Here is a 14743-nt window from a genome sequence, read left to right as displayed (position 1 = left end):
TTTTTGTCTTGGTAAAAAGGCTATGGCACCAACTTATTATGGTCACGCACATCCTTATCTCAAGACTAACAATAGGTACAACCTTTTGAAAGATTGATGTTGATCTTCATAATTTTAATTAAGTGTAGAGCACTTTTTGGGGGGCCAGGCAAAGGCCTCAAATGATTTTATCTCAGTAGATAGAAACTGCTTATTTCTGTACCAACAGTCCAACAGTTTGCTGACAATATTTTCACAGACAGGACACGGTAGGAAGGTAGCGTGTTATCTTAAAGCACATCTTAAGAAACCAACAGGTTTAAAGGTACACCTGTGTGTTCCATTTTTGGTTGCAGATATTTAATTCACTAATGCTCCTATGATCTACACAGTGTGCAGTCAAGAAAGTAAAACGTCTCACGTAAGTGTGCTCCCTCTGAACTGGAGAGATTTTACCATTTAATGTACTCCTGTCTTTTACAGACACACAGAGGAAAAAGAACTTCTTCATGCTGATGATTCCCTTCATTTACATTCTCTTTCACCACTTTATTTGTGCAGTCAATTGCTCCCAGACATGAATAGGAAGGTGGCAGTACTGCCGTGCTTGACCATAACAAAGATAAGGGAGCAAGAAGACGAGGCCATCAAGAGCAGTTTCTGAAGGTGATGCCACTGGCAGTGATATCCACACCTTTTCAAAGGAGTAACATTATTCTGGATCTCATTTTAACCTCACAGACACTTTATAAGTGCAAGGAACTGCAATAATTATTATTATCCTATTCTTGTAATTGCTCAAAGGTTTTTCTGCTAGTCTGTCATTTAGCATACTATGTGCAAGGCTGACAAAGAAAATGTGATTAAGGTGTGAAGCTCTGGTGCCTGCCAGCTGTATGGAAGTGCGAAAGATTCCCATCATAAACAGTAAGTGAAAGAATGATGGGCTTTCTGGGCCTTTCATCAGGAAATAAAAATACAGGAGTCCTTCAACAGCTGCCAGAGACCCACAGAAGAATGGAGGAAAGCAATCCAATTCATCTGTATAAACCGCCTTTTGTGGTACACCACCACCACTCCCTCCTTCTGTTCACTCCCTTAAAATATTAAAGTATTGACCGTGATGGAGTCTAAGGCAGTCTAGGGGGAGTGAGACAAAGATGAAAACAGATACAGTTTTTCTGAGATTGCATATGTAATTTTCTTCCTGTTCATGACCAAGAAACAAATGTTTTATACTCTGCCCGATTCCTTCCTTCCTTTTCCGCACAGTTGTGAAGCTGATGGCTATTTGTAATCAATATGTTACAGGAGCTAATAACACATGCCAAACCCAGAAGCCACAGGAGCCTGTCCCTAGGTGTGGGGCAGGAAGGAGATGGGTGACTCAGATCCTGGGATGCTGCCTGCTGCCTCCAGTGTAGCAGAACTTCTCCAGTGGTGCAGAGCTCAGGAAACACCACATCCACTGCTTCCACCGGTAATTCCTCTTCCAGACTGTTTCCATTTCGTCATGAAAAGCTGGGGTACATAAAAAGCAGGGAGGGAGAGGAAGATGGCTGATGAAAGAGAACAGGTATTTCCCTTCATGTCTTTGCACAGGATTTTCTAGTCTTATGCTCTTCCATGTGTATTAACTCTTCCTGTTCTCCACTGGAAAAGTGAACTAGTCGTTACTTCCCTCTCCATACTAAGTTTTCAGCTTAGCACAGCCACATGCCCACCTTAAAGCTTTTCAAAGTCACTTCAGTTCACACCAGTTATAATCCTTAATTCACAAGCACCAGCCACACCTTCCTGCTCTTCCTTCAGAGGCAGAGAATTCCCCATGCAGCTAGCAGTGCTGCATGCTAGTCCTTCCTCTGCTCTCAGAAACCTTCCTCAAAGTTGAATAAAGTTGTTTCATAAATGCATGGCTCCAGCTGTATCTTGAACCCCATCTCCCACCCAACGGAGGGAACACAGGGCAAAAAGAAACCTCAGGCGCAAGGTCTCAACCTTGATCAACTGCTTACTCCAGGCAATCTGTCACTTCTGTGTCTGCAAGGGTCCTTGAAGAACTGGGACAGACCCATCTCTTCCCAGGGCTTCAAATTGTCGCACACAACACCTGGCCAAACCTCGCCAATTATACACCACACACATGCATTTGCATAAAATGCGCCTGTGCATTTTCTGAGCTAGTTATCTAACAAAAAAACTCGCCATTTTCCAGCTGATTTTAATAATAATTGCATAACAAATCATTTAAGTCAACCATTTAACAGATGGAGTGGTAGTAAACAGGACACTGCAAATACAGCTATTAGTATACCATAATTAATTGCCGAGGTCTCGTTTTAGCATTTCTTTCTGTTTTAATGACTTATGGTATAAGGAAATAAAGTTTGTCTTTTTTTATCTCTTTCCATGTAGTTCAGCTATTCAGAATAGCACAGCAGATCATCAAAGACAGCTATGGGAGCACTTCTTGTATTCCTTTATTCAGGCTTTTGCTTTCTGCAAATATCTTTGTGCATTAAATCTCATTCATCATCATGTTTGTGTTTAGGCTGCCATCTCCTCTGACACACAAAGCAGATGAAACCAGGGACTTCCAAAGCTAAATTCATAACTCTTGGTATCGTAAGCTAACAGCCCAAACCCTTCAGGTGATAGCAGTAATAGATTCACGTCCTCTGTGGCTCACAGAAAATGAAAGATGTGTAACATATATGACCATTAAGTTGTATTTGTGGGTAGACAAACCTGTGAATACAAATAACAGGGATTAGCGTACATTTGTTAGCAAAAATACACTTAATGGTCTTTGAAGATACTTACCAAGCTTATATTAACATTGCTTCAAGCTATACCCCCTGCTGTGGCGTTAGAAGATTTTTTTTTTTTGTGGGAGAGGAAAAAAGCCCCACCCTGTGTGTCCACTGGAAGCATTTTTCAAGAGAACTTGAAAAAGACCCCACTAAGTCCTTACATGTCTTGCTGTGCTACTGAGGGTGTCCCATGCTGGCCCTTCACATGGGCAAAGCACAGTACTAACCACCCAGAAGAAACCTCAGAGGGCTCCAGCAGCTGCGCAACTGTGGTGACTGGATGCAAATCATGCTGATCACAGTATCTCTCTAAATTAACAACCAACAGCAAACCCAGTAGCCATTTTATTTACTGCTCGCCTATTCTGTATCAATCTTACATTCAGCACAAGTAAAGATACTGGGTGATAAGTCCAAATGATGTGTTGATGACAAGACAATTTACTTATGATTCATTCAGTCTTTAATTTTACACTGCATTTATTTGGAAAAGGTGGGTATCCAAACAGAAAAGAATTACAGGTTGGATAAAGAAATTAATTGAGGCTGTCTGACCAACACCTCATTGGTCAGACTGGGTGATTAAAATGGTCCCATCTAGCCTTAAAACAATAATCTGTGAACACTATTTCATGCTATCCACTCTCCCATTTCTTTTGGTGACCTTTACTCTTTCTTCTTTGAAGCACTAATGCTCATAGCCATCAGAAAACATTTCATCCCCCCAGACTGCTTTCACATCTTTTCTGCTTCATTTGTAAGAACTTGTAACTTGGATCATTTCCATATGGCACTACTTCTGACCTGCCAGCCACACACTTCCATGGGGCATATCTAAGCGTGCAACAGATGCAGATTTGTGTCCTTTCAATACACCGATGTCCTCTTATGCTCGTTTCCTTGGACATTTGCTTGTGCCTCCAGACAGCAACTCTAATTCTTATCTGCATAATAAAGCATCACTTCTTTAAAGTATGACCCTGTTGCTTTTACCAGCCAAGAGAAGTACTGAACAAGGATGCTGATTAAAAAAAAAACAACAAAAAGACCTGAGAAAGATAAAAAAACCACCTGACCAGCTCTCAACTGGAGGCCACACAAACAGCTGGGCACAGAGACAGTGTTAATAGGGTGTGCCAACAGCCTCAAGATTCAGCTTCTTATCTGGCTATTGCTTTCTACTTGGAGCAGAAGTGAGGAAAACTCCTCAGTCGGTTAAGAGCTTGTGAATATTGATTTTCAGAGGAAATTATCCTCCCAGGTACAGGGTTTTTGCAAAGTCACATCTTAAACACTCCACACAGTTTAAATAGATGGAAATGACCAAGCTTGGAGGCCTTTACTAGGAAGCCTTTGCAGGACAGACCCACACAGAAAACCTGGAGGAAACCTCTAATACAAGGTCCTACACAACTCTGCTGAGACTGTTACTCTGTAAACTCTCACTCCATCAGCTTAGTTGAGGAAACAAAGGACCAAGAGTACCAATGTGCATGTGCTGCTTTTTTTTTTTTTTGGTGTTAATATTATGGCTTTTCACTCCTGAATTTTATAGGAATGTATCTGTGCTTGATAAGGTGTTTTTCACTTGTGCTCAATAATGGTTTCCAGAATTGAACACAGCATCATCCAAACCATAGCTCCCATTAAATAGTAGTGTAAAATACTGCTACTTTACATTGGGAATAGTAAAGAAGAAGAGGAAGCTTTTCCAAACAAACTGCTACATTTTGTACTCTCTTTGCTCTACAAGAATTTCTTCTCCTTCCCTGCCTCTATCTTGAACAAGTATTACACAAATCATTATACCCATTGATGAAACAGACCTGACCCTGACACAGAAAAGAAAGTCATGTGAAACCAGTGAAATCTTCAACAAAAGGAAATGAAGCATAACATATAATTGTGAAAGAAATTAACAAAACCAGAATATTTTGTACAAGAATTCCTTATCACGTTGTATAACAATTTCTAGCACTAACATACATATCACCTTTTGCACCACAATGTGAAAATGTAAATTCCATATCCATTTAGAAATGGATTTGAAAACTGAGGCAAACAAATCGTGAAAGTCTCAGTTCTTCTCAGCAATTAATTCTCGCTACCTGTGAACTTTCCTAAAACATCTATTTGATGGATATTCTTTGGGCGTACCTGAACTGTATGAAAAGATGATGTGCAAATAAAAATGAAGTTCAAATTTTATGGGTTTAAGAGAGCTCTATGAAAATACACCATAAAGCAACTGGAAGAGTATGCATGCAAAAATGGCACAGGATCTACTCCACAGAGGGTCTGCAAGTGAGAAACAGAGGAAGTGTAAGGAATAGTTAACAGCCGATGCATTTTAATACCAGTCTTCAAAATGTGTTTAAAGCCTCTCTCTGCAATGAATCTAACAAATAAGTTGGAGAAAAGCGTTAAGTGCTTTTTTCCTGTTGAGCTCTATTTGTATTTACAGAAAAAAAACCTGCAGTCACGCTCATGTTGTCCATGACTTTAGAATATGCCAAGGTACGGCACTGCATTTCCAGGAGCAATGGTTGCATATAAATACAACACCAAAATAGCCTGCAGAATACAAGAAAACAGTAGCCCAAATGGCATTCTTAACACATAATCAGCAATTATGTACTGTGGGTCCAATTTGTAAACATATTTTTTAAGAAGAAAGAACAGGAGATAGGTGATTTAATACTTTTGAAAAATCAAGCTATGAGAGGAAAGAATGAGAACCTGTTCACCTTGCAAAAAAGATGATTCTTACTATTTCTTCGTTATAATGGATTGCAATCCCTGGTCAGGTAGAGCCCATACTTAAATCATAGAATCACAGAATATAGAATCATAGAATAGTTTGGGTTGGAAGGGACGTTAAAGATCACCCAGTTCCAACCCCCCTGTCATGGGCAGAGACACCTCCCACTGTATCAGTCTGCCCAAGGCCCCATCCAACCTGGCCTTGAACACCTCCAGGGGTGGGGCAGACAGCTTCCCTGGGCAACCTCTGCCAGTGCCTCACCACTCTTAAGATGAAGAAGTTCCTCCTTATGTCTAGTCTAAATCTGCCCCCTCCAGTTTATACCCATTGTCCCTAGTCCTATCACTACAAAACTTTGTAAACAGTCCTTCTCCAGCTTTCTCTTAGCCGCCCTTCAGGTGTTGGAAGGTTGCTTCCAAATCACAGACAGCTCTGCTTGAGGAAAGAACTGCAGGACAAGGGCCAATGTTTGAACGGGAATTTGTTAGTGTCAGCATAGCTGGCCAAAATCCAGCAAGAATAGCAGCTTGTTAACAAGTACCCAGCTATTTCCTCACGAATTTAACACAAAGCTCATCCATAACTGGCGTCTGAGGAACCTGGTGAAAAGTAAGGATGGGCTGGGTCTTTACACTGCAGTGCAAAGACAAAGGCGATGGGTATGCAACACTCTGGTTCCATCTTCTTTCCATAAGGAATTAAGAAACCCAACAAACAGCTGCAATTATTTCACCATGTCAGGCAGACGCTTCATCAGGACTATGGGAAAAAGAACAGGGAAGAAACCAAGTCCTCACAAGAAACTAACACCGTTGAGAGAAGACAGCTGAACCATGTGTTACCACAGAGATAAGGACACATTTTCCAAAGTGCTCAGCAGTAAGCAGTTCCCATTGGGAACACGGAAGCTTCTGAGTACTCTGGAAAATACTAGAATATATCCGAGTGTCAAAAAGCAAGATACCCTCTGTACTGGAGCTTCGGTGCCTGAAAAGAGACAATGCTGATACAGAATTTTTAAGAGTACTCAACCCATACTTGCACTGACAAACAATTTAATCCATACCAGCGATGCTAAAAGCCAGTAAGATGTTTAAGAAAAAAATAATTTTTTAAAAGTTATCTAGGAACCCAAACTAGATGGAGGAAAATCAAACTCCTGGGAAAACGATTAAAAGTAAAGCAACACCAAATGCCCAAACAAGATGCTGTGATCATGTACTCTTGAGTAAATTTATTTTCACAAATTCAGAACAGCAATTCCTGATTTTCACAGAAATAAACTGTTTAGTTTGAGTTTATGTCCCACATAACACACACACTTAGGTATAGGTACCTAAATTACAGAAGTGGACTTTCTGCTGAACTAACCCAAAATCTCTGCCTCAAGCCAACTACCCAGAAGAAACGGACATCCAGAGAGAAGGTCAATTTTTCCTTTTAATTACACTGTTGTAATGGTACGGCATTCTTCACTTCTGCATTAGCACAAATTTCGTCTTCTTTAAATTAGTCATCTAATAAGGACTAAGACCTGTGAGAAAAGATTCTTTGTTCTAACATGTTTAAACCCAAAGAACTTCACCTGCTCACAATGTGAACTTGCACAATGCATAGCAGGATCTAAAATGGTTAAGAAATCAAAGCAGACGGCTTCCTCTCTCATGAAGAAGCAAGTCTCAAAACAATCAAGACCTGAAAATGAAATGCATGAGCTATTTTGACTAGCATATAAACTTAGATTACAATGATAAAGCTGAAGTTAATCAATTTAATTTACTTGTTAAAGTGCTTTGTCCTACACAAGTAATATTGCACTGCGATGGCTTCTGCAGTGGGAAGGAAGGAACTTAACCTTTGTAATTAATCCTCTGAAATGAAGATTAAATTATTTTTGTAGCCTACAATAAAGCTTTTGAGTTTACAGTTGTAGACAGTCCAGTAACATATCAGGACAAAAGTCTTATTTCATGCCATAGAAATGCATGTTCTGAATCTCCACTGAAGATATCTGACTGTATTTCAGCAAAGGCGCATAATTTATTTTCCCAACAATAACTTTGAAAATTAAATCCAAACTCTGATGGATTGATTGATTTTCTCACTGCTGAACAGCTATTTTACAAAGATCACATTTAGAGCTATGAAATACTTTCACTATGGATCTCCTCATATTGTAAAAATATACAAAATCTTTCTTACAATAAATGACAGCCAAGTACACATATATTCTTTGATTCCATCGGCAAGTGCTAATAATAGGAATTTTATGAGAAATTGTTTTCAATAATTGTGGCCTAGCTGGAGATAAACTCCACGTATTAAAGCAAAATACTCATTTCAAATGGGTTTTTGTAATCGATCCTATTTTAGAAGGGTACAATTTAAACCAGTTCCATTTTTCTAGCCAACTGGCATGCTATTTGCTTTTGCAGTTCAAACCTGACCGTATGGTATGCCTTTACAGTAACTCTCAATATACTCCAAACTGCATCCTTGGGAATACCGTACTGCTCTTGATAGCAAAATACCATTCAGCTGTATGAAACTTCACTTTCTAAATAAAGAGCTATGGGTTTAAGTGACACCGATTATTAAACTAAGGTTACACTCCTATTGCTAAATTGAGTTGTAATTATAAAGAAGAATTAATAACCAAATTTGATGAAAATTCCATTATGATGCAGCTTAACAAATCAAAGCTGAAGCTGCTGTAAGTAAAATGACACATAGGCACAATATAAAGGCAATACAACATTTGAGTCTATTTCCTCAGCTTTCAGGATGTCTCGGCAGAAATGTTAACTCTTTAAATGACACTGACTCTCTGTCTTCTAGCAAGCACAAGCTCAGAGACAGCACCACAGAGGGTGCTGGATGACAAGGGAGGTTCTAGTCTGTCCTCAGATTTAAAGCCCGATCTCACCCAGAAACTACATTCATGCTGGTGAGGCAGAATCAGGCCCTCTGATTTCATGTCATCAAGCCCCCAATCTGGAGGGCATAAAAGTCAAAGAGACTAACTCTTGGAAAAAGAGGAAAGTTCTTCCAAGATAAGAAATTTTAAATTCCAGTGGGCTTTTCTTCTGGTCCATGTGGCACATAAAAAACAATGTTATATTTGGGGGAGGAAAGGGTTGTATCTACTGTTAAGAACTGAACTGCGCGCAAGATGAAACAAGAGGAGTGTCCCATTTATCCCAAATTACACTTATTAGGAATATATTAATCACAGAATACACATGAAGTCAAATAGACTCAAAATGAAAAGCTTGACTTTCACTACAAAACACCAATGAAAGAAATAAATCAATCTCTTTTCTTCCCCATTCTGCCTAATCCTGTACAAGACTTGTAAGAGTGGTTATACATTAAGGATTTTTGAAACTTCAACAGAAAAATGCCCAATCACAAGACAAGAGCCGGAAGGCAAATAGTTCTTCGTAAAATTGTAGAGCTACCTCTACCTCTAAAGTGTGCAAGCAGGTTTAATGTTGACTGCATTGCTGAGCTATGTGAATGTAATCTATTAAAAGATGGTGCGTGGAGTGGAGAAAATAATTTTGCATTCAGTTAAAGAATAAAAAAACCACAATCCTCTCCAAAAATCAATGTGCTACTCCAATATCTGAAATCAAGCTGAAGGTGAATTTCCAATGACGAGCAAAACTTCCTGCTTACAATATGCAAACCAATGTATGCCAACAGTCAAACGTTTCAGCTCTGATGTATTGTGTTCTGATGAGTAAGAATCTTGTACTATTCATGTTTTGCAATAATTTCATCTCTCTCCGTCAGTAAGAGAGAATCTCTGAATAATGTATGTCGTGCAAAAGAAATGAGCAAAGTTTAAATAAAATAGGCAAATACGAAGAGGAAAGAAAGAGGACTGTCTCCAAACAGATGTAGAGCAGATCAGTTTTGCAAACTTACAATAGAATCTATTTTCTTAAGCAACTTGTTTCATACGCATTCACAATGCTAAACAAAAATACTTCAACAAAAATAACCTTCTGGGCCTCTTTAAAGAAAACAAAAATGTGTAAGATAAACATTAGAAGACAGACACTAAACTGGAAATACAAAATCATTCCAGTTCTAAACACACTCCTGGGTGAACACTTGTATATATGTTTTTATCTAGTAAAAAGAAAAAAATGTTCAAGTTTTCCCAATGTTACAGGGAGTTACCTGCTAATATGCCAACTGTAAACCTTTGAAATAGTCTGTTTACTGTCCCTAAGATATGCAAGGGCCAGGCCCTGAATCTTCTCACGTAAGCTCCACAGTAAATGGGACAGAGGTAACTGGTCATGTCTCAGAGCTTTATGCTTGAACTCACATGAATATTCATTTCAGTCCAGCAGCTCTAAGGCTTTTGTACTGTATATTTGAGGATGTGAGCACTGAGTAATTCCACACAAACAGCAAGATCCAAAGCTGCAGTTCAGCAAAGAGGTATAATTTCATATTGCCATGAAATCACTTAATTCAGAGCTGATGGTGGGGGTTCTTTAATTAGGTTAGAAAATCTAACACATCTGCGCTTCAGAAGCCTCTGTCAAGCCAGCAAATTCAATCACATGGAAGCCGGTGTCCTCCAGCTATCAGACAATTGATTTTTGCAGGATTCTGCTCATATTTAGCTTAAGGGACATGCGATATGTTCATTCAGTTGTCAGTCAGTTTGCTTGTTTTCATTAGAAGATTTGTTGTTTAAAATTTTTTCTTCGTTATTAAAACGATTTCAAAAAGAAGCAGTTGGACTATTGGCACGAGACTGCAAAATGTAAAAGAAATACAAACTTGGACTAATATAAAAATACATGTGAGTTTAAGTGGGAAGACAGACCTAAATAAATAAGGCCTGTAGGATTGCACCTATTTAATACAGACACGCAGAGCATACGAAATGCATACACACAAACATACACATTTACTTTCCCTTTCTTTCCCTGCCTCCCCCCATACTGTAAAGATTCATCATCTCTGAGTCATTAAACTCTTTGGAACTGAAACTGGGTTCAGTTAAATTAAAAAAAGAAAAAGATCAGGTTATGAATCACTATTTCTCTAAAAAACAGCAAATATAATGGGACAAGTTTTCTTCAGTTAAAACAAGGTAAACATAACCTAAGGTGGTTGGAACCAGACAGAAGAATCTGCTGCGAATATTCTCAATGAGGAAAGTTTGGGGCAAACTGTCTTGGAATCTACAGCGTTAGTTTTAGCAAAGTGTTCCATTTCAGACAATTTTTAGACAACGCAAACCAGAATTAATTCACTAACATTCAAACAGAAATACTATACAACACCCTTAACCCAACAAGTAGAGAAGACTTTGGAAATTATTTGGTAGAATGAGTTGCGTAGGCAGGATCTAAAATAACTGACTTCACCTAAAATTACTGATTTCAATATATAAAATTTTTTGTGCCCTCCTCTTTCACTAAAGACGGAAGTTTAAAAAAGCTACTGTGTCATTTGTCTTCATGGAATATATAATCAGTGCCTGCAAAAGTTGACATGCATTAAAATATTTTCTCAAAGAACTACACCTGCGTAGAGCTGATTCCTTCCAGTTTCAAAGTACCTCTCCAAACATTTCCTCTTTACTGAATTTGATATTGATTTTTACACTAAACACAACTAATACATTGCTTAATGTAGAATTCACACTTAATGGGACATCAGTCTTTCCTGCATAAAATGAATGGAGCCATTTTGGCAGCTGAGAAGCTTTTCCTGTTAAGTAAGGTGGCAAGGTCATCTGAAACTTGGAGTACCAAAGACTCGTATAAACTAATTTAGCAATCAATCAATAAATTATACGTGAGAGCTGCACTGTACATTGCATGTTTATCTATTATAAAGTGCCACAGAGATGGCTGGGAGAAAGTTGAGAGAAACACACTATGTATTTTAGAGGCATGATGAACGCTCAGACCTTCTCCAGTCAGTTTCTATTTAAAACACGCTCAGCAATGTTGCTTAGGGCATCTACTTCCAGAGGCAATTCACTGTTGAACGAAGAGGAGGGATTTGAAAACTTAAAAGCCACAGAGGAAAACTATTAGAGTCCTGAAATATGAACACCAAAATAGTAAAGCTGCTCCGGTCTTTAGCTTTGCCACACTATATCTCACTCTCTTACATAATAACACAAATTCCTTTTTATAAGCCAGACATACATGAAGATAAATAGAAATAATGCTTTGCCACTCTCAGAGATTAAGCAACATCCAGCACATGTTTTAACCAACGCTAACAATCCCGAGGCGATTCAAATATAGCAAGTTTAGGTAATTATATTTCGCCTTTTTCTTTTTAACGAAAAAAACACACTAAGTCTTACCTCATTTGGTAAGTACATTTCTTTTTCTGTTTTCCTCTCATGATGTATCTGTGCATCTGTGTTTGTGCAGGTGTGTGTGTGTATAAAATATATAGTAGGAAGAGAATATTTGTTCCAGTTGAGGTGGTCTGTGAAATCAAGTGGATCAGATACTAACTTGATTTGGCACCAATGTATGGATGCATAGAGACATATCCACAGGATGTATGCATTACGAGATGATAAGAGACATTTACAACCTAGAATATAAGAGCAGGGCTGCCTCAAGTGACATCACCAGATCAACTGCAGCATCAACCAACTCAGATATATTATCCTGCACACCACTGCTTCCTTGTCTGCTTTCCAGCCATTAGAAAAGCATTCGTGAGCAGAAATATCATATATTTTCAAATACACACAAGGCACACCATACCCAAAAGCGAACAAGAGTAATTGTGGGGTTTACGGAATTATCAAGACATTCATATTTTTTCTTTACAACAACAAAATTCATCTCCATAGAAACCAGGAAGCAAGAAACTACAGTAATAACACTAAAGTAAATGTCACATCAGGTTAGTCAGCAGAAGGCAGGAGAGGGGAATTTGCTCCAGTTAGAAACTAACCAGAATTGCTGCCCCTTTTGCTCTTCTGCAAATAGTATCTATACTGAAGACAGACTTACTGATCTATTTGCAATGCAAGATAATGATGTGGTTTCCTGTCATTTCCACTGCAATCTACCCATAAGGTGGTCAGATCAATGGCATGTTTACTTACAGGCATTTGTTACAGCGAAGCTGTTAGCTGTCTCAATGTTGTCTACATGAGGAACCAAATTAAAAGGTGCTTCGGATGCATTGGGGCTGGTGTTATGAAGAAAAATTGCTAATCGAAAAGCAGTATATTCCTGATCTGTGTTCCTGATGAAGAGACCACCTACAAAAAAAGAAAACAGGAAAAAAAAAAGCAAAAAGCAAAGGAGGAAGGGTGAATTATTTGCAAGCTACTTCCTATCTTAGAACAGCAAGCAACTGTCTCTCCCAAAGCTGCACAGTGAGACAAGCCCTAAGACTTTAATGGATAAGGAACTAATCATATTCGTAATCACAACCTCTGCCTTTAAATCACTGTCCTCAATCGATTTTAACCTCTCTGATGCATTCATGCTTCTTTCCCGACTTCTCAATTTCCATCCTTTCATACATAAATACCCAGATTTGTCATGATTACAGTGACCTTTGAAAGTGTTTAGCCTCCATCTCCCTGATACCGAACACACTGGTAAATCAGCTGCTCAACAGCCTCTTACATTAAGTGGCGGGCTGATTAACGGGAACGGTGCCTTCTGGATTAAAAAAAAAGAAGGAAATACCAACTCAGCGAAGGATAATCTGCACTGAACAGGAATATAATGAACTTTGCTCCTCCGCAGCCATGTGCAAGCAGCGAGCAGCTCAGCCTTATTAGCAGCATCTTTACAAGTCCACGAGAAATGATGCAGTGATGGAGCTGAGCTGGAAAGAATTCAGATAGCTGCGTCCCATCCCAAACACGTCCGAATGGGAAAGGGGTGAGAAAGGGGCACAGGAGAGACCTACAAAACCCTAAACTTTCCAACTAGAAGAACGGAAAGAAAGGCAGGGATGCCTTTTATACCCCAACCCTACCGCCTACCGCAACCCCCAATGCACATTAACTCGCCATCCCTCCGGGAGCCAGGCTAAAGTGGGGAGTGCCAGAGGGGGCTGAAGAAGCCCAGGGGCATCAGCCCCGAGCCCCTTCCTCTCGTACGGACCCTACACACCCCGGAGCTGGAAGGAGTTCAGCCAAAAGAGAAGCATCCTCACCACCGCAGGCGAACACATACACACACGGATACGTGTAGACACACACACACACACATGCATACAGACACAAATACACGCGGATTTTTATCCTGAAGGCAGGGAAACGGGATGAGTGGTGGAGGAGAAAGCTGCCAAGTGCCTTCAGAGCCTCCTTTCCAACTCACTTTCCAAAGGATGGAACCTCTGGACGCACGCACACAGCCCAATGCAGCGCTTACCTATTTGCACGCTGCTAGGAAAAGCTCCCATTGCTAGTCCCCAAAAGCCAGAAAACAACAAGACAAGCTGTCTGCAAATTATCCTCATCTTCTCTTTTGCCTCTCTGTCTCGCCTTCTCCCCGCTCGCTCGCTCGGATGCTCAGAGAGGCATGGAGGTGGCTACAAACAAAACCAAGAATTTCAAAATAAAAAAAAAATTAAAAAAAAAAAGAGGAAGGGGGAGAGAAAAGAAAGAGGTTTCCTCCTTTCTTTTTCTTTCTTTCTTTTTTTTTTTTGTTTGTTTGTTTGTTCGGTTTGTATCAGTATTTGCCGGCTGTTCTCTGCCGCTCGCGCTCAGCCGCTCCGCCGCTCGCCTTTTCACCAAGCCAGCTCGCCGCACCGGATTTTTCCCGCAGTCTCCATCGCTGGGAAGCGGTTTCTGTCCGGCTGCAAATGTTGCACATGCAGAAGATGGTGGTGAGTTTGGCGGCGGCGGCTGGAAAAAGGAGGAGGGGGGGGGGGGGAGAAGAGAACGTCTCCTGCCGGCGCGGACATGCGCTGTCTACGCCCCCCACACACACCACCTCCTCCCCTTCTCCCCTCCCGCATCACCGCGTTGTTCCGCGCCGCCCCGCGGAGATGCTGGCGGCATCATCGCAACCGTGTCGAAACCGTGGGATTTGAAGGGATTTTTGGGGGTGTATGTGTGTTCTCCTCCCCCTCTCCCCCCCCCGTTTTCTGCCTCTCGAGCATCCGCGAGCGCGCAGAGGCGCGGAAGTTTGTGATGCGGTGTAAGGGGGGA

General features: G+C 40.2%; 1 protein-coding gene across 11 annotated transcripts in view; it reads right to left on the bottom strand.

Moving 5' to 3' along the window:
- The window catches only part of GRIA4 (glutamate ionotropic receptor AMPA type subunit 4), a 242939-nt gene extending 228480 nt beyond the window's left edge, over nt 1-14459 (bottom strand). For 5 of the 11 annotated variants that reach the window (XR_008449533.1, XM_009561102.2, XM_009561101.2 and 2 more), the window contains exons 1-2: nt 13962-14458; nt 12674-12832 (exon numbers count right to left, since the gene is read on the bottom strand). Coding sequence is in view for 8 of the 11 variants with exons in the window: in XM_009561102.2 (XP_009559397.1) it covers nt 12674-12832; nt 13962-14049 (247 nt within the window). In the remaining 3 variants the exon portion in view is untranslated. Of the gene's footprint in view, nt 1-11911; nt 12030-12673; nt 12833-13961 lie in introns of those variants that run through there. The other 6 variants (XM_054064344.1, XM_054064340.1, XM_054064331.1 and 3 more) reach the window with 4 other exon arrangements.
- Nucleotides 14460-14743: the final 284 nt, after the last annotated feature.

This window comes from Cuculus canorus, chromosome 1 (assembly GCF_017976375.1).
Source record: "Cuculus canorus isolate bCucCan1 chromosome 1, bCucCan1.pri, whole genome shotgun sequence".
In the NCBI taxonomy this organism is placed as follows: Eukaryota; Metazoa; Chordata; class Aves; order Cuculiformes; family Cuculidae; genus Cuculus; species Cuculus canorus.
Note: the sequence above shows the minus strand (reverse complement) of the source record. Positions and strands in the feature narration are given on the sequence as shown.